The 26,589-nt window shown below is 36.5% G+C and overlaps 3 protein-coding genes across 5 annotated transcripts; 2 read left to right on the top strand and 1 right to left on the bottom strand.

Annotated features, from left to right (window-relative positions):
• The first annotated feature begins 3,977 nt into the window (after nt 1–3,977).
• Nucleotides 3,978–7,126, top strand: casp8l1 (caspase 8, apoptosis-related cysteine peptidase, like 1). 2 transcript variants are annotated; one of them, XM_081381855.1, is made up of 6 exons: nt 3,978–4,100; nt 4,658–4,780; nt 4,928–5,024; nt 5,111–5,233; nt 5,409–5,910; nt 6,117–7,126. In XM_081381855.1, the coding sequence occupies exons 2-6, from the start codon at nt 4,658–4,660 to the stop codon at nt 6,277–6,279; spliced, it is 1,008 nt and encodes a 335-aa protein (XP_081237981.1). In that variant the 5' UTR covers nt 3,978–4,100; the 3' UTR covers nt 6,280–7,126. The 2 variants fall into 2 exon arrangements, with proteins under 2 accessions (XP_081237981.1, XP_081237982.1); XM_081381856.1 differs by having other exon boundaries at nt 3,980–4,358.
• An 853-nt stretch (nt 7,127–7,979) lies between these two features.
• Nucleotides 7,980–11,187, bottom strand: casp20 (caspase 20, apoptosis-related cysteine peptidase). 2 transcript variants are annotated; one of them, XM_081381082.1, is made up of 5 exons: nt 10,980–11,187; nt 10,026–10,348; nt 9,822–9,927; nt 8,675–9,173; nt 7,980–8,492 (listed from the first exon to the last, which is right to left on the bottom strand). In XM_081381082.1, the coding sequence occupies exons 2-5, from the start codon at nt 10,323–10,325 to the stop codon at nt 8,360–8,362; spliced, it is 1,038 nt and encodes a 345-aa protein (XP_081237208.1). In that variant the 5' UTR covers nt 10,326–10,348; nt 10,980–11,187; the 3' UTR covers nt 7,980–8,359. The 2 variants fall into 2 exon arrangements, with proteins under 2 accessions (XP_081237208.1, XP_081237209.1); XM_081381083.1 differs by lacking the exon at nt 10,980–11,187 and adding an exon at nt 10,759–10,968.
• A 225-nt stretch (nt 11,188–11,412) lies between these two features.
• On the top strand, nt 11,413–24,863 carry dytn (dystrotelin; the record flags this gene model as incomplete). Its single annotated transcript, XM_081380520.1, has 14 exons — nt 11,413–11,431; nt 11,695–11,766; nt 11,883–12,081; nt 12,163–12,248; nt 12,360–12,460; nt 12,546–12,617; nt 13,764–13,927; nt 14,312–14,423; nt 15,115–15,227; nt 15,854–15,989; nt 17,829–17,902; nt 18,025–18,175; nt 19,239–19,716; nt 20,769–24,863. The coding sequence occupies 14 exons, from the start codon at nt 11,413–11,415 to the stop codon at nt 20,870–20,872; spliced, it is 1,881 nt and encodes a 626-aa protein (XP_081236646.1). The 3' UTR covers nt 20,873–24,863.
• Between the last annotated feature and the right edge of the window lie 1,726 nt (nt 24,864–26,589).

Genomic DNA, 26,589 nt, shown 5'->3' with positions numbered 1-26,589 from the left:
TGGAAGTGTATCTCACACAAACGTTTAAATAAATGTAGAACTATCCGCTGAACCAAGCATTTCAGTTTAAATAAAATGCAGTCACAAAAAAATTGCAATGAGTTTAAAGTTGTAATACAAAAAAAGATCACAGAGTGTTTACTGTAGCGCCTCTCAACCAGAGGCCCCCGCTCGTGTGTGTCAGCAGGCCGACGGGCGCGCGCGTGTCTGTGTGTGTGTGTGTGTGTGTGTGTGTGTGTGTGTGCGTGTGCGTGCGTGCGTGTTTCTGTGCGCGCCCTCCACATTTGAGCGCTGACATCTGAAACATGATCCCCCTCCACATTCCTGAGGTGAGAAACAGTGAGAAAGGGGTTTCCTAATAATGTTGTATATTTCACACAAAAGTTGAAATTTTTGTTGCTCTCTCTGTTCAACAATTCATTGTTGCTCTCTCTGAAGATAGGCCTATGTGGTCATTTTTCTCACAGATACAACTTGAGGAATTATTGAACATTTCACAGGTGTGAGATGACTTGTGACGCTTCAAATTTCGAATTATTTTACATACCCATGATAAATAAAAAATATACTTTAAGTTCAAGCCAAGTTTTTCCACAGACCATCGTTGTAGAATATTTGTTTTTTTAAATAAGACTTTTAATAATTTATTGAATTTAATTTAAAACATCTTTTATTTTTAAAAGATATCATTTAAACTTTTAAGATTATACTTTGAAATAAATTCAACACAACATTCACAATGATTCATCCTGATCACTGAATACAGCCCTCTGAGTCAGAGACCGACAGACGGTGCTGTGAGAGAGAACCACTCTGTGATTTTATATTATATATTTTATATTATAAGCAATTAATTTGTATACTTTTAAAGAATGGAATGTTTTTCAACTTTAGTTTAATTAGCAAAATATTTATTTAATATTATATAATTTATATACTTATAAAGAACTGAATGGTTTTTCAACTTTTGTGTGAAATATACAACATTATTAGGAAACCCCTTTCTCACTGTTTCTCACCTCAGGAATGTGGAGGGGGATCATGTTTCAGATGTCAGAGCTCAAATGTGGAGGGCGCGCACATGGGCACACACACGCGCGCGCGCGCGCGCCCGTCGGCCTACTGACACACACGGTTGAGAGACGGTGCTTTGAGAGACGCTACAGTAAACACTCTGTGATCTTTTGTATTACAACTTTAAACTCATTGCAATTTTTTGTGACTGCATTTTATTTAAACTGAAATGCTTGGTTCAGCGGATAGTTCTACATTTATTTAAACGTTTGTGTGAAATACACTTCCACAGTTTTTCTTATCACTTTCACAGCAGTCCCGGATATGCTCAGGAATGTGGAGGGGGGTCCTGTGACACCAACTTCAAAAGCTCAAACCTTCTGTCAAAACCATGACATATTATAACAACTTCAAAACCCCAAACCTTCTGTCAATACCATGAATTATTATTATTAAAACAGCTTCAAAACCCCAAACCTTCTGTCAAAAGTATTTAATATGTAAGTTCGGATAAATATTTTTGTTTTAAATTAACTTTTATTGGGTTAAAATAAGGTCTTTCTACTATGCTTTTACAATTTGTAATTTACTTCTTTCTTAATACATTTAGCTGAAGTTAGGTTTATCTGTACCAGCATAATTAAAATGGTTTGATATTGAACTTAACCTATACACAGAACAAGGGGGTAGCAAGTGTCACTTTAATTTACGGCCCGCAGATATTGTACTTACTCTGTAACTACATGAAACAAGGGGGTAGCAAGTGTCACTTTAATTTACGGCCCGCAGATATTGTACTTACTCTGTAACTACGTGAAACAAAGGGTGTAACAAGTGTCACTTTAATTTACGGCCCGCAGATGTTGCACTTACTCTGTAACTACGTGAAACAAGGGTGTAACAAGTGTCACTTTAATTTACGGCCCGCAGATATTAAACTTACTCTGTAACTACATGAAACAAGGGGGTAGCAAGTGTCACTTTAATTTACGGCCCGCAGATATTGTCCTTACTCTGTAACTACGTGAAACAAAGGGTGTAACAAGTGTCACTTTAATTTACGGCCCGCAGATGTTGCACTTACTCTGTAACTACGTGAAACAAGGGTGTAACAAGTGTCACTTTAATTTACGGCCCGCAGATATTAAACTTACTCTGTAACTACATGAAACAAGGGGGTAGCAAGTGTCACTTTAATTTACGGCCCGCAGATATTAAACTTACTCTGTAACTACATGAAACAAGGGGGTAGCAAGTGTCACTTTAATTTACGGCCCGCAGATATTAAACTTACTCTGTAACTACATGAAACAAGGGGGTAGCAAGTGTCACTTTAATTTACGGCCCGCAGATATTGTACTTACTCTGTAACTACGTGAAACAAAGGGTGTAACAAGTGTCACTTTAATTTACGGCCCGCAGATGTTGCACTTACTCTGTAACTACGTGAAACAAGGGTGTAACAAGTGTCACTTTAATTTACGGCCCGCAGATATTAAACTTACTCTGTAACTACATGAAACAAGGGGGTAGCAAGTGTCACTTTAATTTACAGCCCGCAGATATTGTACTTACTCTGTAACTACGTGAAACAAAGGGTGTAACAAGTGTCACTTTAATTTACGGCCCGCAGATGTTGCACTTATTCTGTAATGTGAAACAAGGGGGTAACAATGAAACAAGGGGGTAGCAAGTGTCACTTTAATTTACGGCCCGCAGATATTGTACTTACTCTGTAACTACGTGAAACAAAGGGTGTAACAAGTGTCACTTTAATCTACGGCCTGCGGATGTTGCACTTCCTCTGTAACTATGTGAAACAAGGGGGTAACAATGAAACAAGGGGGTAGCAAGTGTCACTTTAATTTACGGCCCGCAGATGTTGCACTTACTCTGTAACTATGTGAAACAAGGGGGTAACAATGAAACAAGGGGGTAGCAAGTGTCACTTTAATTTACGGCCCGCAGATGTTGCACTTACTCTGTAACTATGTGAAACAAGGGGGTAACTAGTTTGACTTAAACAGAAAATAGTTCTAATTTTGCTTGCCTTGTTTTCACTATAGTTGCCTTGCCTATTTTTAATTTTGCTTGATGACCCAACAAAAACCTGTCCTCTTTTTCTTTCTTAAGGTAATAGCCTAAGACATAAGATTGTTGTTAGATAAGATACATGTAGCCTAGCCATATCACATAATATTTGAATAGTTAGCCTGAAGCTATGAATTACTAACTGGATAAATTATTTGTAATTTACCACGTTTTTTTTTTAAGCATAGTAGGTCATACATACCATTTAACCCATAGTTAACCCATGCATAGTTATAAAATACTTACTGCATATTATTTGTATTTTTCCTGGTTGTTACCCTTTATTCCCCAAATTTTATAAATTGTTCATTTATAATTACATGTACGTACTTTATAGGTAGGCTACACTATAATTACCTAAAAGTACGCTGTAAATTCATTGGGTGTACTTACACAGCTTTTTACAGTCTGGTTTACTCACACCTTCAGTTCCACTAATGCTCATAAATCTGTTTTTATAACAGTAAAATCTCTTTTCATGTTGTCGCTATGTTATATTGTATCATGTTTATCAAAATAAAATGTAGTAAGTATAGTATAGGCAAATGTTGAACTTTATTCTTGTACAAACAGACGCTGTATTAAGCAGTAACAGTTACTACAATAAAGTATTAAATAGAAAAGTATCTGAAACGTCTGTGTATTTGACAAATATTGCATTTATTTCACTTCAGCTGTGGTAAAGTCTGCAAACACAGCACTACACTAGCGTCACGGGAATCAGAAAGTGTCGGCTTCACGTCTCCGTTTGCAGCTCCTCCCGCCTTCATGCGGCAACTCTCTCCGATAGGATATTATTTATGGCGGCCATTTAACTTTCCTTCGAAGGGCGGAGATTCTGAGATTCTCTTCCTCTCCCTTTATATCTCCCTCCCTCTCTTTCCCTTTATTTTACTGTCAGTGCTCTTTCCGCACTCCGTCCACAAACGGATCCTCAAAATCCTACTAGACTGATCTGCATTCATAAGCCAATCTACTAGCAAAAGTTGACGGAGGTCAGTACTTACTGTTTACTCATTCATATGTTTACGTTTATATTTTTGTATCTGTGCACAAAAGCGCGCGAAAAACTTCTTGCTTCACTGACTCCACGCACCGGCGGAGATTCTCTCCCTCTCCCTTTCCATCTCCCTCCCTCTCTCTGTCTGTCCGCACTCCGTCCACAAAACACCTGCAAAATCTAAATATATCCTACTAGACTGATCTGCATGGTTTCATAAGCCAATCTAGCACTTTTCTTCGAGTTGACGGAGGTAAGTAGCCTACTTACTGTTTACTCATATGTTTACGATTATATTTTTGTATGTGCACAAAGCGCGCGAAAAACTTCCTGTTTTACTGACTCTACGCACTGGCACTGCCCACAGTTTTATATATATATATATATATATATATATATATATATATATATATATATATATATATATATATATATATATATATTGCATGTTTTGGTTTAAAACCGTGTATTGGATAATATTATATTATTTATTGATATACAAACATCTAATGATTCTGTTGACATTACGGTTTTTCTTTTTATTACTCTAAGATGGATGAAACTGGCCATGTCAGCAGCAATGATCAGATAAGTCAGGCTACCAAGAATGAGCAAAATAAGGGCAAAGGATCAGATGAATCACAAAGAAAGAAGGCTGTAAGGAGGAAATCACAAGTAAGATTTTCATTTAAGACTAGAAATGTCCTGTTATTTTTTATAGATGCATGCTATTTGAGAAAATTATATTTCTCAACCATTGTAATATATTATTATGCTATTAGTAGCATTTCTCTATTTAGGCTATTTATTTTTACCATATAGGGAGCCAAAGAAAACCAATGTGTTCAAAAGATTAAAAGAAAGTGCCTTCAAACCACTGGCAATATTTCAGACCATTACCCTAAAAAGAAGCATGCAGGTAAGTCATTTACAATCTGTGTTATGTTAGTAAACTAGAATATATGCCAAGCCTAGCCTTCACCTAAACTGTCCTTATTTTCACAGTGACAAAGCAGAATGAATTTTATTCCATGTCAAAAAGACCTTGTGGATATTGTTTGATCATCAACAACTATAATTTTGAGGATCCGTCACTTATAAACCGGAAAGGGACAGACAAAGATAAAGGTATTTTGGGGAGTTTGAGGGATACACATTTCTAAATTTGTTTAAATATGTAGTGTATGCATATTGTATACAGATCCCTACTTTAAAGTAGCATGAACTGAAAAGGTAGTCTACTAATATGTCAAATATGGTTTTATGATGTAGACCTAACTATTCATTGGACTTTGTCTCCTAGATAATCTTACCAGAGTGTTTGAGAACATGTTTTTCGAAGTTGAGGTGCGGGCCGATTTGCGAGCCTCGGATATGCAAAATGTGATAAAGGAGTTTGCAGAGAGGGATCACTCTCAGATGGATGCCTTTGTTTGCTGCATCCTCTCCCATGGAGAGAAAGGCTCTGTTCTGGGAATAGATGGAAAACAAGTCCCGATTTGTGAACTCACACAGCCTTTTGCTGAATGCCGCACACTAGCCAGCAAGCCCAAGCTTTTCTTCATTCAGGCCTGTCAGGGTAATGAGGCCCAGCAAGGTGTGTGGATGGCAGATGGACAGGAGAGCACAACAGAAGATGAAACATTTGAGGATACTTATATTCCTGCGTTGCACAGTGTTCCTTTAAAAGCTGATTTCCTAATCGGAATGGCCACAGTAGAGCAATACCTGTCCTTTCGCCACACTAAAGACGGGTCTATCTATATCCAGGAGCTCTGCAAGCAGCTTGAAATTGGCTGTCCACAGTGAGTTGTGGTCTTTATTTTGATCATTTTTGCATTTGGTGTTAACATCCATTTTGGGTGAGTTTATCATCTTGGAAACACATTGTGGTCTGATCATTCAAAGCACCATCAAAAATGGGAGTGCATGTGGCTATATTGCATTTATGTATTGATGTGTCCACAACCTACTCATGTAACTTGTTGGTATCGCTTTCTTTTTTTGACAGGAAAAAGGATATGCACTTAATTTTGACAAGGGTGAATAGAGCAGTGAGTTCCCAAACCATTCAGCGTTCCAAGCAGATGCCTGAGGTTCGCTACACCCTAACCAAAACACTGGTCCTTCCCATGAAGCAGATGTATTTGAGGAAGAAAAATATCCATATTTAAATCTTTATCGAATAAAATAACTACCTTTTAAAAAGCCCTCCAGTTCCTTATTATGCTGGGTCCATCGAAGACTAAGTCATAATGTTTGATAACTATTAGTTAAGATGTGGCACTGCTGTATTTAAATAACTAGCTGACAAATCAGAGGCATAGAACAGCTCTGAGACAACTTAAGAGGTTAAATCAATTGGAGATTGAATACATTTCGTATTTATACGGATTTCTATATTTTTCAACCCTGGGACCCATGTGAACTGCGTTGACATCGACATTGCCGCAAACAATGAATAAACAAACGGCAAATGCTGCGTTTCATAATGGCTTGCTTTCGGTGGCTCCATCTTGCGGCTGTATGCCATTAGAACAGTGTGAATGGATGTTTAGGAATTTCAGTTAAATGTATTGTAAGTTAAAACAACTGCTTAAAAAAACAAAACAAAGAACGTGATACTTTCCATCCAATGCTTGAATATATTCAAACTCAATTTTTGCTGAAATATTTTATCCCTTTAAGTGATATTGAATACAACACAAACTGCTGTTTTAGCTATTACTGTGTATTTACAGTATAATTACCATGTCAATTCTTGTCCCTGCCTGTGGAAATATGCTTTGTGATGCCTACATTTGACAGACAGTATACTGTTTCTGTTGGTCCTACCCAATGGCATGTTTCTTTGTTGATGAATTTTCATTTTAACTTGATAATGCCGTGCATTTCGTTGAGTATTTAACCAGGGTTTTGTATTTTAAAAATTTTAAAGACTTTTTACATTTGCAGTTTGGTTAATATGTACATATCTGGAAAACCCCTGTGCTGTAAACACGAGTTTGTCATTAAAAAGTGAAAAACAAATTGGTCTCGTATTACTCATGATTCTCTTCACTTTTACAGATGTGGCAAATATGCTGTTACAAATAAAATGTAATACCTGTGGGTGGTAAACAATAGCTAATAACTGTTTCTGTGAAACATTTGGGCGATCAGAAAACCACTGTATGTATGTATGTATGTATATATATATCCATCACGGATAGTTTCTATAGTGCTGATAGACCCTACTCTGAAGTAGGTGTGAACACGCCAACATCCAGGTACTTTTGCCAATAGTTCTAGGAACTATGAAATGGCGGGTAAAGAGTTAAGAGATATAGTGAACTGGAATTCTTCCTAGTCAAATCTCTATCTGCAATTTAATTATGGATATCTCAATCTGATCTAATCTGATCCTTACCCAACAGTCTCAACCCAGCGTTTGGGTTGAAAAACAACCCAGCATTTTTTAGAGTGTTGACTTGTAAGATCTTGTTTGGAGATATCTGCATTTAAATTTGATACTGGGAAAAAATTCACTAAAGATACATTAAATTACAACTACTGTGTGTACTAACAATTAATCGTTTGATACAATGCACCTATTGTGTACATTGATGGTTTTACATTGTACTTATATTTAAAAAATACCGGAATGTAATTAAAGCTATAATTAATTTCTGTAATTAAATGTATTATTACACTGTTGACTCTTCCTAACAATTGTACCTAATGATTATTTTTTATATAGGTATAGTTATTAAAAGACACCTAATATAAAACCCCTACATTTGACACATACCACTCTGGTCATCCTACCTGATGTCATATTTATGTGTAGACTTAATGTGTATTGCAGGTATACATTAAATTGCATTCCATTTTTGCATGCAGTAATACACCATATTAAAATATGATTTATTATGAAATAATTAAATTAGTGTATTTATGTAGGGTACAGAAAGTAGTGTACATAGAAAAGTATAAACATTTTGTATCAAGAAATGTGTAAAACATATCTGCAAAAATACAATAATTAACCACTGTTTATAAAAAAAGAAAGATTTGGCAATGGTTCAAATTGATTCCCTTTAAGTAAACAGTTTTGGCCCTGTTTTTTTTTTTTTTTTTTTTAAAGTCCTTTAAGAACATGGAAGAAGTAAACATGGTGTATATATCTTTTATGAGATTCCCTTATAAATGATCCTATATTAAGATAAAATATAAAAAAAGACATATTGAGCCATCTTGGCATGACAGGAGCTTTCAGTGGTTCACTGGCTGCAGGATCAGTTTCTTCCTCATAGCGACTTCATGGACAGGCATTTGTTTGCAATTGATCCCCTCTCTGCTAACCTCATTATTCACACTAAGCAGGATCGTCTGGATGTCTGTACCCCTGGGGACAAAAAAATCAATAAATCATTAAAAAAAAAAATTGATAGTACAACTAGTTCTGATTTTGTACATGTTATCGATTTCAGTACATTTTACTTTCCTTTATCATTTTCTCTATTTTGCATACTCAAATGTTCATAATGAACATAAAACTGCTGCATGGAATCTTTGTTACAAACTTACAGTGGACAATGTGTCTCTAGGTTTCGGCAAAGTGACTGAATAAACCAGGAGCCCTCTTCTGGCTTTCTATAAGAAACGTGACCGTCAGTGGTTGACCTGGCAATGAGGAAATCCGTGTCAGCTGGGATTGTGATATCAAAATCATCACCATCCACCTCCATCTCTGATTCTCCGTCTTCTGGAGCATCCGCTTGGACTTTCACACGAAGTTGATTTTTTTCCCCACGACATGCCTGTATAAAAAACAGTTTGGGCTTGCCGGCTAGGCTTCGGCAGTAAAGGCCAGTGAAAGGCTCCCGTATTTCATCAACAGAAACAACACCACCATCGCATCCATAGACTCCTTCTTTTTCGCCATGGGAGAGGACACAGCATACAAAGCAGTCTCCATCTACTGTCGTCCCCAAGTCCTTGAGGAGCGTCTTCATTTCAGCTGCAGTTTTATTTCTGTGCACCACCACCTCAAACCCCAGCCAGCGGAAAACTTTGGCAAGATCATCTGGGGTCGAAAAGAGAGAAAATAAGCAACTCCATACATTCATCAATATAAAAAATTATAAATAAATCTTATAATTTAATGAAAAAATAAAAATATAAAAATTCTTTATAAATGTACAACTCAACTATTTTCTTTCCCGAATTATTTTCTTATAGTTTCCTTTACACAATAAGTGAAGATAATCCTGCTTATACCATGGTCTTTTCCTGGCATTGACAATTTAAAGCTGTAATTGATGTTTGCAGCATCAATACTTTAACAGCAATAAAAGTATCACAGAACGATGATTAAACTGACTGGAACTAGCAGTGCATTAAACTGTTTTACTACACACCTTTCAGCCAATCAGAATCAAGTATTTAGACAGACCACCATGGTATAAATTAAAATAGTGGTTACACTTTATTTTTAAGATGTCCTTGTTACAGTGTAATTATATACATTTAAGTACTGAGTAATATTAATTAACAACAGATACTTATAGGGTTACGATAAAGGTTTGGTATATTAGTTGCGTGTAATCATTAATGTATAGTTAGTACTAGTAACTACATGTAACGTGTAACAAGGACACTGTAAAATAAAGTGTTACCAAAATATCTAATACTAAATACCTAAACACAGTGCAAAAATGTTTAAAAAACAAACTTTGGTCCTTATCTGATCCTCTTCTTTCGTTCATGGTCGTAAAATTCACATTGTTGATGATTACGCAGGTACCACGTGGAATTCGTGCTATTTTGTATTGAGAGACCTGAAATAAAAGCACATATACACATCAGTGGTATAGAACATACTTGAGTGCAGCATTTACATTAATTTGAATATACGAGCATCAAATATTGACGTTACCTGTACTGGAGAATCAAAAATGGCATGATCCTTTAACTTTGGAAAACCTTCCAAAATACTATCCTGTCTTAAAAGGTCTATGAATTTGCGACAAGTTTCATCCCCCTTTCCCATGAGTTTGTCAAGTAGGTTGGTGACTCTCTTCTGTCTTTCAGAAATATCGGTGAGGTTCATGTATTCACGTTGAGTAATAAGACTAGCCTGATGCACATGCTGCAAGATGAAGTCGGCCTCTACAGATAAAGTCTCTATGAGGAAGACTTTATGTTTGACAATTCTCTGAAGGTATTTTTTGTCCATTTTTCAAAATCAACACTGATGAACTGGAGAGAAGAAGAACATAGATGTTAGTTTATGTCAGAGCATCTTCAGGACAGTAAATAGTTCATATTCACTTCAAAGCAAAGAAACAAGTTGCAAATAACCTAATAATGGCCAATAGCACTGACATGGACAACGTGAAATAAAACCTCTGTTCATACATTATTAACAATAAGTAACACAAACCAAGCAAGTGGCAGCTTGTGTATGCAAGTTTAAAAGGACTTGATGGTCACAAGGAAACAATTTCATGTTACAGCGTTCAGGTGAGCAATAAGTTCACTATTATGTTTTAAATAGATCTATAGTTCGATATAGATATGCTAAATATAATACTTATTTTGACAATTGCTATAATAACGTGTTTACAACTTTAATATTAAATCGTTCGGTCTAAGATGATCTGACGTACCGAATAAAATAAATGTGCTTCCTATTTGCTTTGCTTTCATTTTCCCTTTATTGCAACGAGGTAACGTTAGGCTAATAGACTACTGTAGCTTCAGCTATTTATTTGCACTACTTACATCACATTTATACAAAACGTACAAATCGCAAACATCGATCTATCTACTTTGCAATACTAGCTATTAGCATAGACGCTTGAAGGTATTTGTTATATAAAACACCGACCTTCTTGTCAGATGAGGCTTTCCCTCGCAGAACTCGAAGGCGCGAAAGGATGAATGAGTGTGGGGTTGCCAGATATTCTGGGATCTGGGTTGCCTAGTCTTTTGTTGGGTAGACCCATGTGAATTATCAATAAAACTGTACTACCCTTTAACTAACCTTTAGGAAAATACTGATAGTCAGCCTCAGGAAGTCAAGCTAAATTTTGTATGAGTAGTTTTATTTTGTATTCAGTTTTTGTGGGGCACTGGTTACTTTTTTGTGCTGAAACCTAGTTAGCCTAGGCTACTTTCCATGCTAGGTTAATCTATTAATTTCTAAAAATTCTCCCAAAGAAAACAATGTAGTTGAAAATAAAAGGAATATGGTGTAGATGGTCATTGACATTTTAATTTTTTTGTCTCCATAACCAGGGTTTTTTGAACAGAGAACTGTTATGGATGTGGATTTCATAGGTAAGTTTATTGGTCCCTGTTTACATTAATTCAGGATGAAAATGGCAGAAAATGTCTGTTTAAGGTGTATTAAGAATAATAAAAAATGCTGAATAGGATCTGTAAATAATAATGTATTTGTTAATGAATTATTATAGGATATTGTGTGAAACCTCTTTCTCTGTGGGTATCCTCTTTTGTGTATATTGGTACAAGTACATTTATTGATCAAAATCCCATCAATTTGTTAAAAAATAAATATTCATGTATTTCTCCCACAAAAGGTCTGAATGAGGTTCGTCCTGCAGTGTATCGAGCTGCTCTAAAGCTTCGCTCATTACAAAAACTATGTCAGAGTAAGTTTTTCTGTGTTTAACTTTTTTTGTGAATGCAGCAGGAGGCTTTTATATAACATTATATAATCTCACAAACTTAATATATCTCATTAGTGACTCTCTTTTTCAAACTCCAGTGCACCTGGTGTCACTGCAGGATTTGCGCCCAGTTTTAAATACTTTATGTTCTGGGGAATCAATGATTAGTCTTGCTCAAGAAGATGTACAGCAGCTTCTAGAAGAGCTATTCCAGAGCATTTCACATGAACTTCCTGGTCAGGCAGTACCTGAAGCCACAGATCAAACCACCAGGCTTCTCTTTAAACTGTTTGACAGGTGAGGGGTGACTACTGATTCAACATTATATAGTCTAATTTTGTGTTTATGCTTGTGTGATTTAACCTTGCTTTCTTTTAGAGAGCAAACCGGGGTAATTCTCCTCAGGTCTGTGGAGGCCGCGCTGATCGTCCTCTGTGGAGACTCTCTCTCAGATAAACATAAGGGTCTGTTCTACATTCACTTGATTTTTATTGCTTATTCTGTCTAGCTTTCAGAATGTGTTAATGTTTACGATCTTAGTTAAGTGTTCAGGGTCTGTGCTTGTGTCTCTGCAGCTCTGTTCCGACTGGCTGAGAGCTACAGTGGGAATCAGGAGAGCAACAGGGGCTCCATCAGTCGAAGTGCACTCAGAGTCCTGCTGGAAGACCTCAGCCAGGTGAGAAAAGCAACAGTTTGATCCAATTAATAAGAACCACTTCTAACAAATACAACACATTTCTAAATTAAAACGTCTGGTTAAGGTTCCAGCAGTGGTTCAAGAAAACCATGTGTTTGGCCATGCTGAAACTGCAGTGTCCTCCTGCTTCAAAGGGGTAATGTACATTCTCCTAAGACAGACACACACACACACACACACACACACACACACACACACACACACACACACACACACACACACACACACACACACTACACTGTAAAAAGTGAACAGTTGGATCATCTTAAAAAAATTACTTCAATTGGTAACACCTAAAGAAATTAAGTTTTCTCAACTTAAATGATCACGTTTTTCACGATAAAACGTGATCATTTAAGTTGAGAAAACTTAATTTCTTTAGGTGTTACCATTTAAAGTAATTTTTTTAAGTTGATCTAACTGTTCACTTTTTACAGTGTATATATATATATACATTCAAACCAAACATTATTCTGGCAGATATAATTTTTGATTTTTTTTTTACTAAAAAAATAAGTGTGCAGGACACTATAGTTAAAAAAAGGGGGTGCAGGACACTATAGTTCATTTATGTAAGTGAGGATAGCAAAATAAAGTAAACTGTGACATATTATACCCAAAAATTATTTATACAGTGGACTACCAGTAAAATGTATAAAAATTTGGGACCATAAATTGTTCAGACACTTTGACCTGACTATGTTTTGCTTAAGTGTTTTTGTCTTTAATCGCTAATGCGACCTTTTTACACCACAGACTGAACAAAATTAAGCATTGTTTGGTAATTGTTTGACCTAAATTGATATCTAATTGTGTACTTACATTTAACAGCTGACAGCTATTCAATCTAACTCATTTGTGAGACAGTAACAGAAGGATGGCCAAAACCAGTAAACCACTAAACTATAGTGAATAAACTGTGATAATGTGAGAAATGTTGAAGGTGTCTTAATATATTTTGGTTTGACTGTGTATATTCACAGAATATATACATGCAAATATAATGCCTTTATTTTAGAAAGGTGGTCCCTCACAAGAGGACCATCTTATTTGCTAAGCTGTGGCATCAAAAAGTTTGAAAATCCCTGTTGAGGAGATTTTTTTTTCATTCAAAGCAAAGTAGGCCACACATTTTCCCTTGTAGGTATTTGAAGGTACAGCTCTCAGTTGCTAGCCCAGATTTTTAACCTCTAAGCCATACCAGCTACAGTGTTTGTCACTCACACACATGTAAACAGCCTAAAATCCTGAAATTTAGGGATTTTTTTTATCTCTCTCTCAGGTAATCAGAGCAGATGTGAGTGAAGAGCATTTTATTAGCTGGCTCCAGTCAGAACCCCGCCTGCTGTTATGGCTGTCCACTCTCTACAGGATTTCAGTGAGTGAGGCTGTACAACACAGAGTCCGCTGCCATGTCTGTAAAGCCTTTCCTATCACTGGCCTCAGGTGGGTTTTATAATATTAGTGCTATACATCCTTGCAAGGTTTGAAACTGGTTTACTGGCCCACAGCTCTGGTTGTAATTTTTATGTTTCAGGGTTATTATCCTTTACTAAAACAAAAATTTAAACAAAATAAATGAAACCTAAATAGTAATACTAACAAAATGACAAAAACACATAGCAAAATGACAAAAAAATCCAATTAAATCTGAAAATATAAAAAAAAGTAAAAAAAAAAAAAAAAGACAAACAAATAATATTAACAAATAATAACAAATAATATTAATAATAATACTAAAATAACACTGGAATGTTTGTGTTGGGGCTTACATGCCACGTCTGGTAGATGAAATGGATAGTGACCTGGTACGAACATCTCTTCTCATAGGTATCGCTGTCTGAAATGCCTGAATGTACACCTCTGCCAAAGCTGCTTTCTGACTGAGAGACGCACCCGGAAACACAAGCCATCCCATCCTGTATTGGAATATTGTACTCAGGTGTACTACCAAACATATAATGTTTTACATACTGTGCATGTATTACGGGATATCAGTTCAATGCCTTAATTTACCGTGAGTAATTAAAGGCACACTATGCAGTTTCCGTTTTTCTCAAACAGCGACCCCTAGAGTCACTGTGGAGTACTTGTATTTATCGTAACTGTCGTAAATACCACTCACACAGAGCCGTCTCTGCTCTCTTCCGACCGCGCTTTCTTCGTCGACTCTGCCATGATTCACGTCTGAAATGTGTGCTTGTGTCTTCCATAGAGGCTGCTTCATATGTTGTTGATGTAAGTGACGTCGTGCCGTAAAGCAAGTCGTGATTCTGCGAGATTTGTCGGGGCGCCACCTCTCAAACCGGCATTGCTGGTTTTGCCAGCTCCCAATCCCCCCCCCCCCCCCGCTTTGGTATCGGGATGATTCTTCCTACTATACGAGCTCGTTTACCATCGAAATGATTTCGAAAGCTGTTATATTAAGGTACAAATCTTGCATAGTGTGCCTTTAAAATAATTGATTTTAGTTTTTATTGTTTTATTTTTCATTTATTTAGGCAAAATATTTTAGAATTTTAAAATGTTGGCATTTATCACTTATATCAGTATCGAACAGAATATAGTATATATAACACTGTCACATACTCTTTAAATTATGCCTTATATAATGTGTGGTATGGTTTGTTCAGCCATCCTGGAAGGAGTCAATAGCATCACTGGCCTCCAGCGCTCGACACGCTTTGGTGCCTCGACACACCCGGAGAGAAGCAGAGAGGAAGAGAGCCCTGAGAACAGGGTCCAGGTTCACATTTTGTGTGTTTTTTTGAGTTGGAAATAAATCAAACCTTTAAACTGTGAATGATACATGTTTAACAGAATATTTAACTGGTTGTTGTCTGCGATGTGTGTTTTTTCTGGATTGAATAAACAGACGGACGACAACTGGTTCAACTCTTAGTTTACTCTCTGATAAAGAGATAAAACAGTCTTATACAATGTTTGTCTTCGCCCTCCACATTTCTGTAAAATAAATTTTAAAGTGCACTGCAATTAGCACTTGCTTCAAATTCACAGATGACAGCAAATTAATCAAACTTAAAGCGGAAACATGAAAATATACAAACATACATGGAAAATAATCTCTTAAATATGATTTAGAAGAAGAACGTAAGTATAAAAGTGATTTTTAAGGAAAAAAATAAATTAGATTAATCAGAACTTAGAAACCCACGTCTCCAATGCATGCAAACACAATGCTGAAAGATAAGAGGAGGTGCAAAGATGGAAATTAAGAAAATTAAAGGGGAAGATGCACACATATACAGACAGTCACTACAGGTATACATTTGAACTTTTTTGTGTAATTCTGTATATTAAACGTGTAGAATACTTTCTATGCCTGTTACACACGTGTTTGTGTGTCTGCAGTGCCTCCTCTCCAGTGCTGCAGTTTGTGGAAGATCCAGACATGCATAATGCTCCTGAAATAAATCTGTCTGCCAGCCCTCCTGCTGTTACAGTCGAGTCTAAAGCCCTGCAGACAGAAGAGATAGAGATTCCTCAGGTAACTTACCTGCAATGTTTCACAATAGAGAGACCTCCCATTCCAATAAAGCATTGCAAAAATACACAATATATAAATAAAATATTTAGGCTTTTATAAAGTCTTTTTTCTTGTGATTTCAACAAAAGTTGTATTCACTGGTGGCCAAAAGGGATTTCTGGCCTAGGAAAACTGACCACCATTTATTTAAAGGAACACGCCAACTTTTTGGGACTTTAGCTTATTCACCGTATCCCCCAGAGTTACATAAGTCCATACATACCCTTTTCATCTCTGTGCGTGCCGTAACTCTGTCTGACGCACCCACCGCTAGCTTAGCTTAGCACAAAGACTGGAGGTAAACGGCTCCAGCTAGCATACTGCTCCCAATAAGGGACAAAATAACGGCAACATTTTCCTATTTACATGTTGTGATTTGTATAGTCACAGCATATACAAATAACAAGGTCACATGACACACAGCCATCTTCTAACTGTATACATACTGGGAACTATATTCTCAGAAGGCGAAGCACTGCTACTTCTGCGGAGTGATTTACTCTAACTCTGAGCGAACTCTCTGCTCCTCACCACGGGGCTTCTCAGGCGCTGCGAGAATATAGTTCCCAGTATGTATACGGTTAGAAGATGGCTGTGTCTCATGTGACCTTGTTATTTGTATACGCTGTGACTATACAAATCACAACATGTAAATAGGAAAATGTTGCCGTTATTTTGTCACTTATTGGGAGCAGTATGCTAGCTGGAGCCGTTTACCTCCAGTCTTTGTGCTAAGCTTTGCTAGCGGTGGGTGCGTCAGACAGAGTTACGGCATGCACAGAGATGAGAAGGGTATGTATGGACTTATCTAACTCTGGGGGATACGGTGAATAAGCTAAAGTCCTAAAAAGTCAGCGTGTTCCTTTAAATAAATGGTGTTGACAAGTACAAAGAAATGATGAACACATGCAAAAACAAGAGAGAACCATCAAAATATTAAAAACTGATTATGCTGTACTTAGTGTATGCTTTTTCCTGTGAGCTTTTTGTTTGTCTTTTTTGCATAGCAGACCAATACTGTATTTATCACTTTGAAATAGTCTTTGTTGCCAGCAGACTGAGAAAAAGCCAGAAGAAACCACTTAAGTCGAGATCTTGAAACAACAACAACAACATGAAAAACATAATGAAAAACATATTCACTGATCAATGTTTACATGTGAATTAAAGCCTAAATTCAATCTGTTCATTATATAAATTTATCGTGCCTCTTTAGAAAAATTTGGACTAAACCTCTCGATTCATATGAATTACTTTTACGGCTTCTTTATAAACTCTTTGAAGCGTCAAAGTGGTAGTTGCGTAGCTGTCTTTGGAGGGATAGAAAGACCTCAGATATCATCCAAAATACCTTCATTTGTGTTCCGAAGTTGAACAAATGTCTTACAGGTTTGGAATGACATGAGGGTGAGTAATTAATGAAAGGATTTCTGGGTAATCTATCCCTTTAATCTTTAAAGGGATATTATGTAGAATTCAGAAAGCCTTGTCATTAGAGACACTGGTGGCCATTAAGTGAACTGCAGCCAGCAACTTACTGCTTGTGCACACAATTTATAGTGATGCGAGTGAACACCAATAGTAATAGATACACACCAATAGTAAACGACAAAATCAAATCCTGCCCTACATTTTTTTTTTCTCTTTCTAGAAGCTGTTTCACTCATCCGTCACAATAGGGAAGAAACTGTCTAATTTAAGAAAAAATGAATGGGAGAAAATGCTTGTTGCACTCTGGAGATCATCATAATGCTAAATGATCACCCTGTGAATATTTTATTTATGTTTATGATGTTATAGAAAGAAACAACTGATCTCCAAAAAGACCTCAGTGTTACCCAGAAGGCCATGAGGGATCTGCAGAGAGATAAATGGTGGGCCTTTTTTTTTCAAATTAAATCTTTGAGTGTAGAAAAGACAAGACAGTCATGTGTGCCGTGTGTGCATATGTTTGAACGTGTATGTTCATTTTAAATAACTGCATTTTTGTGTTCAGGCTCCTGGAGAAAGAGTTTCAGGTGTGGAGAGTTGCAGCCCAGTCAGAGCATGATTCACTGGAGGACAAATGCACTGAGCTGAAGACCATGATGGAGACGCTCAACCAGAATAATCAGCATCTGGAAGACGAACTGGACAGAGTCAGACATGTGAGAAGCGGCATAAGGAGGGCATTTAGGCCTAAATATAAGATATATGCATTTGAATTGCATATAAAATTTCCATCCATTTGAATTGCACAGTTTTAACATGAACTAATAAACTGTAAAAATGAAAGTCACCATGAAATCAATTATTATTTTGATGTAATATTGCAGTATTTATTATAAATGATATATCCGTGCAAAATATCTCTTCTTTTCTGATGACGTTTTTCAGCACTCAAACAAGATTCCAATACACTGTAGAAAAAATAATATGATCAATAAGTTATGACAACATGTTTTTGCATTGCTTAACTCATCAAAATAAGTTAAGCAACGTTTTACAAGATTCAACTCATTTTTAAGTCAATTTAATGTAATTTGACATCCAAGTTGATTGTACTTAAAAAAGTAAGGCAGCAACGATCAAATCAATGCCCGATGGACAAAATCATGTCCCACCCTACATTTTTTTCTTGTTCAAGAAGCAGTTTCACTTGGATATACCTCACGATAGGGAAGAAAATATTAACGCATCTTCCATTTCTTGCTGACTGTAATGTGATGCATATTTGTTAGTCATAAATGAAACAGATAAGACACAGGTGGGATTTCTAAAAACTGAATGTGTTTTAAATACACAATAACCTGTTTATATATTTATCATCAATAATTCCAATGTTTTAATCTCATACATTTTAACTTTGAATATTGCTTATTTAACAGCCTGCCATATTTAAACCATGCTCATACTTTTTAACTGAATAAATTCAGTTGTTTTCACAATGAACAGATTAATGCTTATTCTAATATAATATATATATAAAAATGCATTTGACTATACGATTTTATGATTTAAATAAAATTAGAGGCAAATGGTTAATAACAAACTATGCCATGACTTTTTGAGTGCAGAAACCTTACCCGTTTCATTTATGTATGACTGACAAATATCACATTTAGTTTATGTTAAAACTGTGCAATCCAAATGGACTTTAGTAGGGGGCAATATTTTTATTTATTTATGTAAAACAGATTCTTTAATTGTTGTTTGTTATCATTGTCACAGGTGTTGAGTCGTAGGGACAGAGATGAGCCCAGAACTGACTTTCATTCCCATTCAGACCTTCAACCAGAACATGATGACAGCATTAGTGAGAACGACTGGACACAACCAGGCTGTTTAAAACCTCAGGACAGCTCCAGTGGAGAAGAGGAGATTGAGAAGGGGAGAGAAGGAGGAATAGAAGTGGAGGAGGAGACTCTTTATGAGGTATCAGAAGACATCTCTACGAATCTGGATGACACAGATAGTGTTTTGAACCAGGACGTCCAGACAGCTTCAGGGCAGCAAGAGGAATTTGAGGAGGAGGGGCTACAGGAGGTTCTGCTTGAAAGACAGGATCTTTTTTTATTCCATCAGTCCATGTCTGATTTAGCACTGGAAGAGCATTCAGGCTCAGACGACTCACAGATGGACGACGAGGGGGAACTTTGTGAGCTTGTACAGCAACTTAGAAATGAGCTTTCTCTGTATACAACCACAGGTTTGTGCAGTCATTTTTATTATGCTTGCAACTTTGTTGTCCTATGATCCTACAGAAATTATTCTAATATGCTGGTTTTGTGCTCAAGAAACATGAATTATTGTCAAAACTGTTGTTAACATGATACACTGCCATTTAACATTTTGGGGTAAGAAAAAATATACATTTATAAAAATATATAAATTAATACTTTTTTTAAGCAAGGGTGCATTACATTGATTCTAGTGACAGTAAAGACATTTATAATATTTCTATTTCAAATAAATGCTGTTGTTTTGAACTTTCTATTCATCAAAGAATCAAATGTATCAAAGTTTCCATAAAAATATTTAGAAGCAAACCCTGTTTTCAACGTTGATAATAAGAACCATTATTAATAAATGCACAAATAAGTAAAAATATATATATTTAGTATCATTTATCCAGTCTTCAGTGTCACATGATCCTTCAGAAATCATTTAACATACTGATTTGCTGCTCAAGAAACATTTTAAAATGATTATTTTTAATGTTGAAAGCAGTTTTTGCTGCTTACCATTTTTGTCGAAACAATGAGACCATTCAAACATTGCGGTAAGATTTAAAAAAGAAAAGAGAGAAATTAATACTTTCATCATCAAGGATGCATTAATGTGACAAAGTGACAGTGAAGACATTTAAAATGTTACAAAAGGGTAAAAAAAATAAATAAAAGAATTAATTGATTTTAATTGATTTTGATTGGTTTCTATGAACTGGTTTCAACATTGATAATAATAATAAATGTTTCTTGAGCACCAAATCAGCATATTAGAATGATTTCTGAAGGATCATGTGACACTGAAGACTGGAGTAATGATGTTAAAAATTCAGCTTTGCATCACAGGAATAAAAATACTTTAATATATATATATATTCAAATAGAAAACCGTTTTTTAAATTTGTAATAATATTTCACAATAATACTATTTCCACTGTATTTTTGATGAAATAAATGGAGCCTTGGTGAGCAGAAGAGATTAAATAGTAAATATAAATGTGTTTGTGCTATTTTTTTGTTTTCTCTCCATCAGGGTCTGTCTTTCTACAGAAGGAAATGCTAATGACGGCAGCAGAGGGAGTCAGAGACACCGTTTCTTATTTAGTCACTTCCGTAAGGACCACCAGTTTGGCATGATGGCAGCCAATCATGGGTTGCAAATAAACTTTCCCTCATTTCCAACCAGTTCAAGCCAATTTTGTAAGTCTCATCCCATCACAAGGCTCATCATAAATTCAAATTTACTAGCTCAATTCACAATTTAATGCAATCTAAATATAAAGAGGTTGCAACTCTTTTTCAAAATCTAAATGAGACATTGGTTAATATTAGGCTATTATATTCTTGTTCCTACGTGAATATTTGATTTTGACTGGTCTATTGCAATTCACTGGTCACATTATTGGCATACCATCTGTTGTCCAGGGCAACAGTGTATAACGCCTAATACAGAAGCATTCACTTTGCATTTGGGTCTGTCTGGGTTTATTTTTTAGATAATGGCTGGCTGACCCTTAATTATAGCCCATGTCAATAAATTATCATTCATCTCTAGTTAATGTGTGATTTTATAGTGAATTTATTGGCTGTTTTTTAATTGACTTTTAATACTAGACATTTTGGATCTTTTTTTATTTATTTAAATAATGTCCTCATAATATATTTATTTTGTTGGACAACACATTATCCATTTTAATATTTTGCATTCAATACACAGTAAATTTGTTATAATCTCATGTTATGCAATACATATTCATACAGTGTTTTTTTTATTTTAAAGGTGTCGTGAACAGCATTGTTTTTGTTTTGTTTTATGTTTCCTGGGGTGCACTTATAATGTCACTATATGATTTTTACATCAAAAATGGTCATGATTTAGAAATAAACAGCATTTTCCTATAGTCCTCTGATTTGAAGGCTCTGTTTTAAGGGGCGTGTCTGCTGTGAGACTTCAGTGTAAACGCCCACTGCTGTGATTGGCTAACATTTTTGCATATGAAATAGCTAAGTATATTATATGTGGAACCTGAAGGATACAAATTTAAGAATATGTTTAAGATCTGCTGATCTTACTTCCTTACATAACATCACATGAAAAACTAAGGTGAATTACACTGTATTGGGCATTCAAGGTAAACATGATGGCATCAATTTACTGATCAGAAGTCAGCTTTAAGTCAGCTGTCAAAACATTGTAATAGTAAGGGGTTTTGTCTTTGATCTTCCAACTAAGAGCTGAACTGTGTGTGACTGTTACATAGTCTTAGTTCTCGGGACCATTTGTGTTTATACCATTTGGGGAAGTCAGTTGGGGGCAATTGCCTCTATTGTCTTTAGATGATTAGATCTAGTGGTTACCTCTAAGGCTGTGTGTATGTTTAGCACCTTTAAGGACAGCCCACTAAAAGACCTATAAAGAAACCATGTAAAGTATGTTAGTCAGACTGATCATGTTGGAAGTTTCTACAGCCGCGTACGGAGGAGTTCTCAATAAAGAATAACTTCTGTTGAACGTGATCCCGACTGTCTCCTGGTCTCTGCTTTGAAGAAAGAAAAACTTTACAACAATTTGGTGCCGTGACCCGGATGGAGAAAAAAAGGAAACTCAAAGAATTGCATCTTGAAACTTCAAGCTCAAAGATCTCAACAAAGCTGACTGAGTTCCAGACTGAATTTTCTGAATCCAGATTGAAAACTTCAAGCTCCAAAAAGATCTCAAAGACTGAATTTTTCCAGACGGAATCTTTCTCTACAAATGAAAGACTCGGTGAGTTTCACTCCATTAAAAGAACCAATGCAGACCAGTACAAATGTTTTCCTCTGCACCGTTCAGAGAAGTAGTTAACAAACAGCTGTAGAGTTTGGTTAACTAAAAAGATAAGCCTCTAAAAAAAGTTTTTCATTTAGAGATGAAAATTACCCTCTGTTGTTGGCAGGGAAGATTAACAGTTACATGTTAATATTGTGTGTATCCTCTTACTAAGAGAAGACCTATTCTCTGTAAGCTAGAGAAGAGTTAGCGTCATGTGCTAATAAGATTGTTACCCTCTGTTTGTAAGACAGTAGAGAGAAGCTTTTTAGTGTTTGTTTGTGGTAACAGAAAGTTACAAAATGGTTAGAAGGAATGCTAGGCTGATTTCCACAACGGAGAAAGGTGGATTAGCTAGCCCGTTATGGACAGACAATGAGTTCAAATCCTTGTTAACAGAGCACATGGACTCCATCGTGACTGAGCCAGTCAGATTGAATTTAACAAAGAAATTTTGCATTGATCCAGAAAAAGTGTGGTCAATTGAAGATTGTAAGAAGGTACTAGGAGCAAGTATTCGCAAGAACGATATGAAAGCCATTATCTGTTGTCACAGAGAATTCGGTTTAACACTAGCTACAGAACAGTCTAAGCGCAACTCAGAGCTAGAGAAACAGATCAAAGAGCTCCGTGCTAGATTATCTTCTGTGACGAAGAAAGTAAACCGCAACAAAGATACAGAAAAAACTGATGTGGAAGAAGTTAGTCAGCCTGATAACAATTATCCTGACTTAAAAGCTTTCGTTGAAACAAATGTAGCCATCCAATCAGTAACTGATCAGCCTGTAGATTCAGTGCAGGTTTGTGGGGCTAGGAGAAGATCTCAGGGAACTAAAAGTGTTACTCCGACCTCTTCTGTTGTCCAAATACAAACGGTTGCCAAAACATCTTTAGGTCCTAAGGATATAGATAGACTCTCCCAGAGTTTACCCTCAGCACGCACAAATTTTTCTGAATTTAGAGGAGCATTGTTCAGTAAAATGCATCTTTATGACATGTCGTTGCCGGAAGTCACACAGCTAATGTCACAAATTCTAACTGAATCTGAATTCAACAATTTTGAGTCTGCTGTTACTTCCGAACTGGAACATGTCAGTAAAGGCGATTTGAGAGAAGGTGTTTTGAAAATCCTAAAGAATATCTTAGGACCCAAAATCGATTGGTCGAAAATTACCAATTGTGTACAAAAGAAGGGTGAAACTGTTTGTGAGTACACAGAACGATTCTGTCAGGTAGCTGTAACGCACAGTGGAATAGTGGAGGATTCCGAAAGTGTGTTAGCTGACAAAGGAGCTCTAATCCGAATTTGGGCAGATGGTCTTGTAGCTGAGTACAGAACAGCCTTGCCATTCCTAGATATTACGTGGGCTAAAAGAACTCTCAGAAGTAACCTAGATAGTTTAACTATTTGGGAAAGAGATTCTGATGTCAAAGAGAGAGTAAGAATTGCAGCAGTTTCTGTTAAGGTTAACTCAGAGAAGCAAAAGAAACGCAAAAGCCCTAGAGAAGCCAGTTGTTCTTACTGTGGCAAGCACGGACATTTTGGAAATGAGTGTAGAAAAAACAAAAAGAATTTTAAAGATGTAAATAAGGTTACTCAGCTCCTGCTCAGCTTGCTTGCTACTCTGAAGCAACCCCTCCCCTCGTGGGGCAACCTGATACCGTGTTAACCATTTAGGCTGTGAGTGCTTAATTTCCCCAGTAACACACAACAAAGATGAAAGACTTATTTTTGTTTAATAGAACAAAAGGAAAGTGACTGTCTCAGCCTTTGTTTGAGGGACATTCAGTATACTCACAGCCTTAAAATGTTATCACAGAATATTGCAGTTAGACAACCATCCTCTGTTAATGATGTTTATTAGGACTGATGTTTCACTGGAGAATGGAAATGTGCCAATTTTTCTCACACACTGTACAGTGTGCACACAACAGGGACAGAATAGGACACACAGACCAGGGCGGAGCCAATGGAAGAACCGATGTGCAACAGGCCTCGGGGGTCAGCCATTTGGTGAAGATTTCCTCATCCCCCCTCTTATCCCCACCTCACTGGTCCATAGGTGTCAAATCAATTAAGAGATAGGGAAAGAATGAAACAACCGCAGCAGACGCTACAGCCCTAGTGTTTAAACAAATACTGCTACAACCCTAGTGTTTGGACAAATACTGCTCTGTCGTCTTTTGTTTTCTTTCTTCCTCTGTGCAGATAAACACTTGATGGCTGTTCCAAAAATCCATATGCAACGACGTCTCACCTGCATATGAAGCCACAACCTCAAGAAGACAACTACACCCACTGCTGAACGAGCCAATCACAAAAGAAAAAAAAGAAAAAAAATACACAACGCAGAGATACAAAACCTTCAGTCATCCATCGATATGATCAAGACTACAAGCCTGCACCATTATCTGAGTGCTGCACCTAGTTAATATGACTGAAGATAACTTTTCATGGTTCAGAAACCTGTTAGTATCAAGTATGTCAACCAACAAATGACTCACGTCCAGCACAAGGAAATAACAGTTTTTTTTCAACTAGAAAAGACTATTACTCGTAAGGTTTCACGGACCCTAAGTGCATGTTTTTTTTCTGTCAACATGCAATTACAGATGAACAATACAGAGCAAGTTATATGCGCCTGTAACTTACACAAGTTACAAGAATGAACATATGCGATGTGCCTGTAAATTACACCAGTTACAAGAATTAACTTTATGTGTTTAAATTTGTATTTTGTGAGAGTTTTTAAGAACTCTCAAACGGGGGACTGAAGGATACAAATTTAAGAATATGTTTAAGATCTGCTGATCTTACTTCCTTACATAACATCACATGAAAAACTAAGGTGAATTACACTGTATTGGGCATTCAAGGTAAACATGATGGCATCAATTTACTGATCAGAAGTCAGCTTTAAGTCAGCTGTCAAAACATTGTAATAGTAAGGGGTTTTGTCTTTGATCTTCCAACTAAGAGCTGAACTGTGTGTGACTGTTACATAGTCTTAGTTCTCGGGACCATTTGTGTTTATACCATTTGGGGAAGTCAGTTGGGGGCAATTGCCTCTATTGTCTTTAGATGATTAGATCTAGTGGTTACCTCTAAGGCTGTGTGTATGTTTAGCACCTTTAAGGACAGCCCACTAAAAGACCTATAAAGAAACCATGTAAAGTATGTTAGTCAGACTGATCATGTTGGAAGTTTCTACAGCCGCGTACGGAGGAGTTCTCAATAAAGAATAACTTCTGTTGAACGTGATCCCGACTGTCTCCTGGTCTCTGCTTTGAAGAAAGAAAAACTTTACAACAAACCTCTCGAAAACCTTTAGCATATTTTTACTTTTACAGCTCTCAAGGTTAACTAATCATGAAAAGTGTTGATTATAGCATTATATTTAGATCTTGGCATGAAAGGTTGCACTGATGATCACTGTAGCCGATCAGACATGTCGAGCGCATGAATACAGTGATCTTCTCATCGTCGATTTCAGCACACACTAACGAAAGCATTTCATCATAAGCATACCTGTCAACCCTCCCATTTTCCCCGGGATTCTCACGTATTTTACCTTGCTATCCCGCTATCATCCCGTTTAAATATTTTCCCGTATTTTTAATCTTTCTATTAAAAAATAAATATATAAATAAATCCCACTGGGCGCAAACCAGTTAAGCGGAAATCCCGCCCTGCAGCTAATTTCATTGGTTAAGGTTACAATGACAGATAGGGTTAGGGATCAGTGTTTGGTAGGCAATCAATACTGTGATTCAAATGACCAATAAAATCTTTAGAATCGGCTGCAGGGCGGGATTTCCGCTGAAGTAGTTTGGGGGGGAAAACGTGTGCATTTTAGGAATGCGTGGTTGAACTTTATTTTAATGAAGTTCCAGCTCGCGTGGATAAGACATTGCATGTTTGTTCGCTTCATTTCACCTCAGATTCTTTTGTAAACAAAACACAGGTCAAGGCTGGATTTGCAGACAGAATGATATTAAAAAACAAAATCATTGCGTTTGCCATTTTTTCACATTGGAAGTTTTC

This window comes from Scardinius erythrophthalmus (assembly GCF_964197995.2).
Source record: "Scardinius erythrophthalmus genome assembly, chromosome: 12".
NCBI lineage: Eukaryota > Metazoa > Chordata > Actinopteri > Cypriniformes > Leuciscidae > Scardinius > Scardinius erythrophthalmus.
The sequence above is the reverse complement of the archived record's forward strand: the minus strand, read 5'-3'. Positions and strand labels throughout refer to the sequence as shown.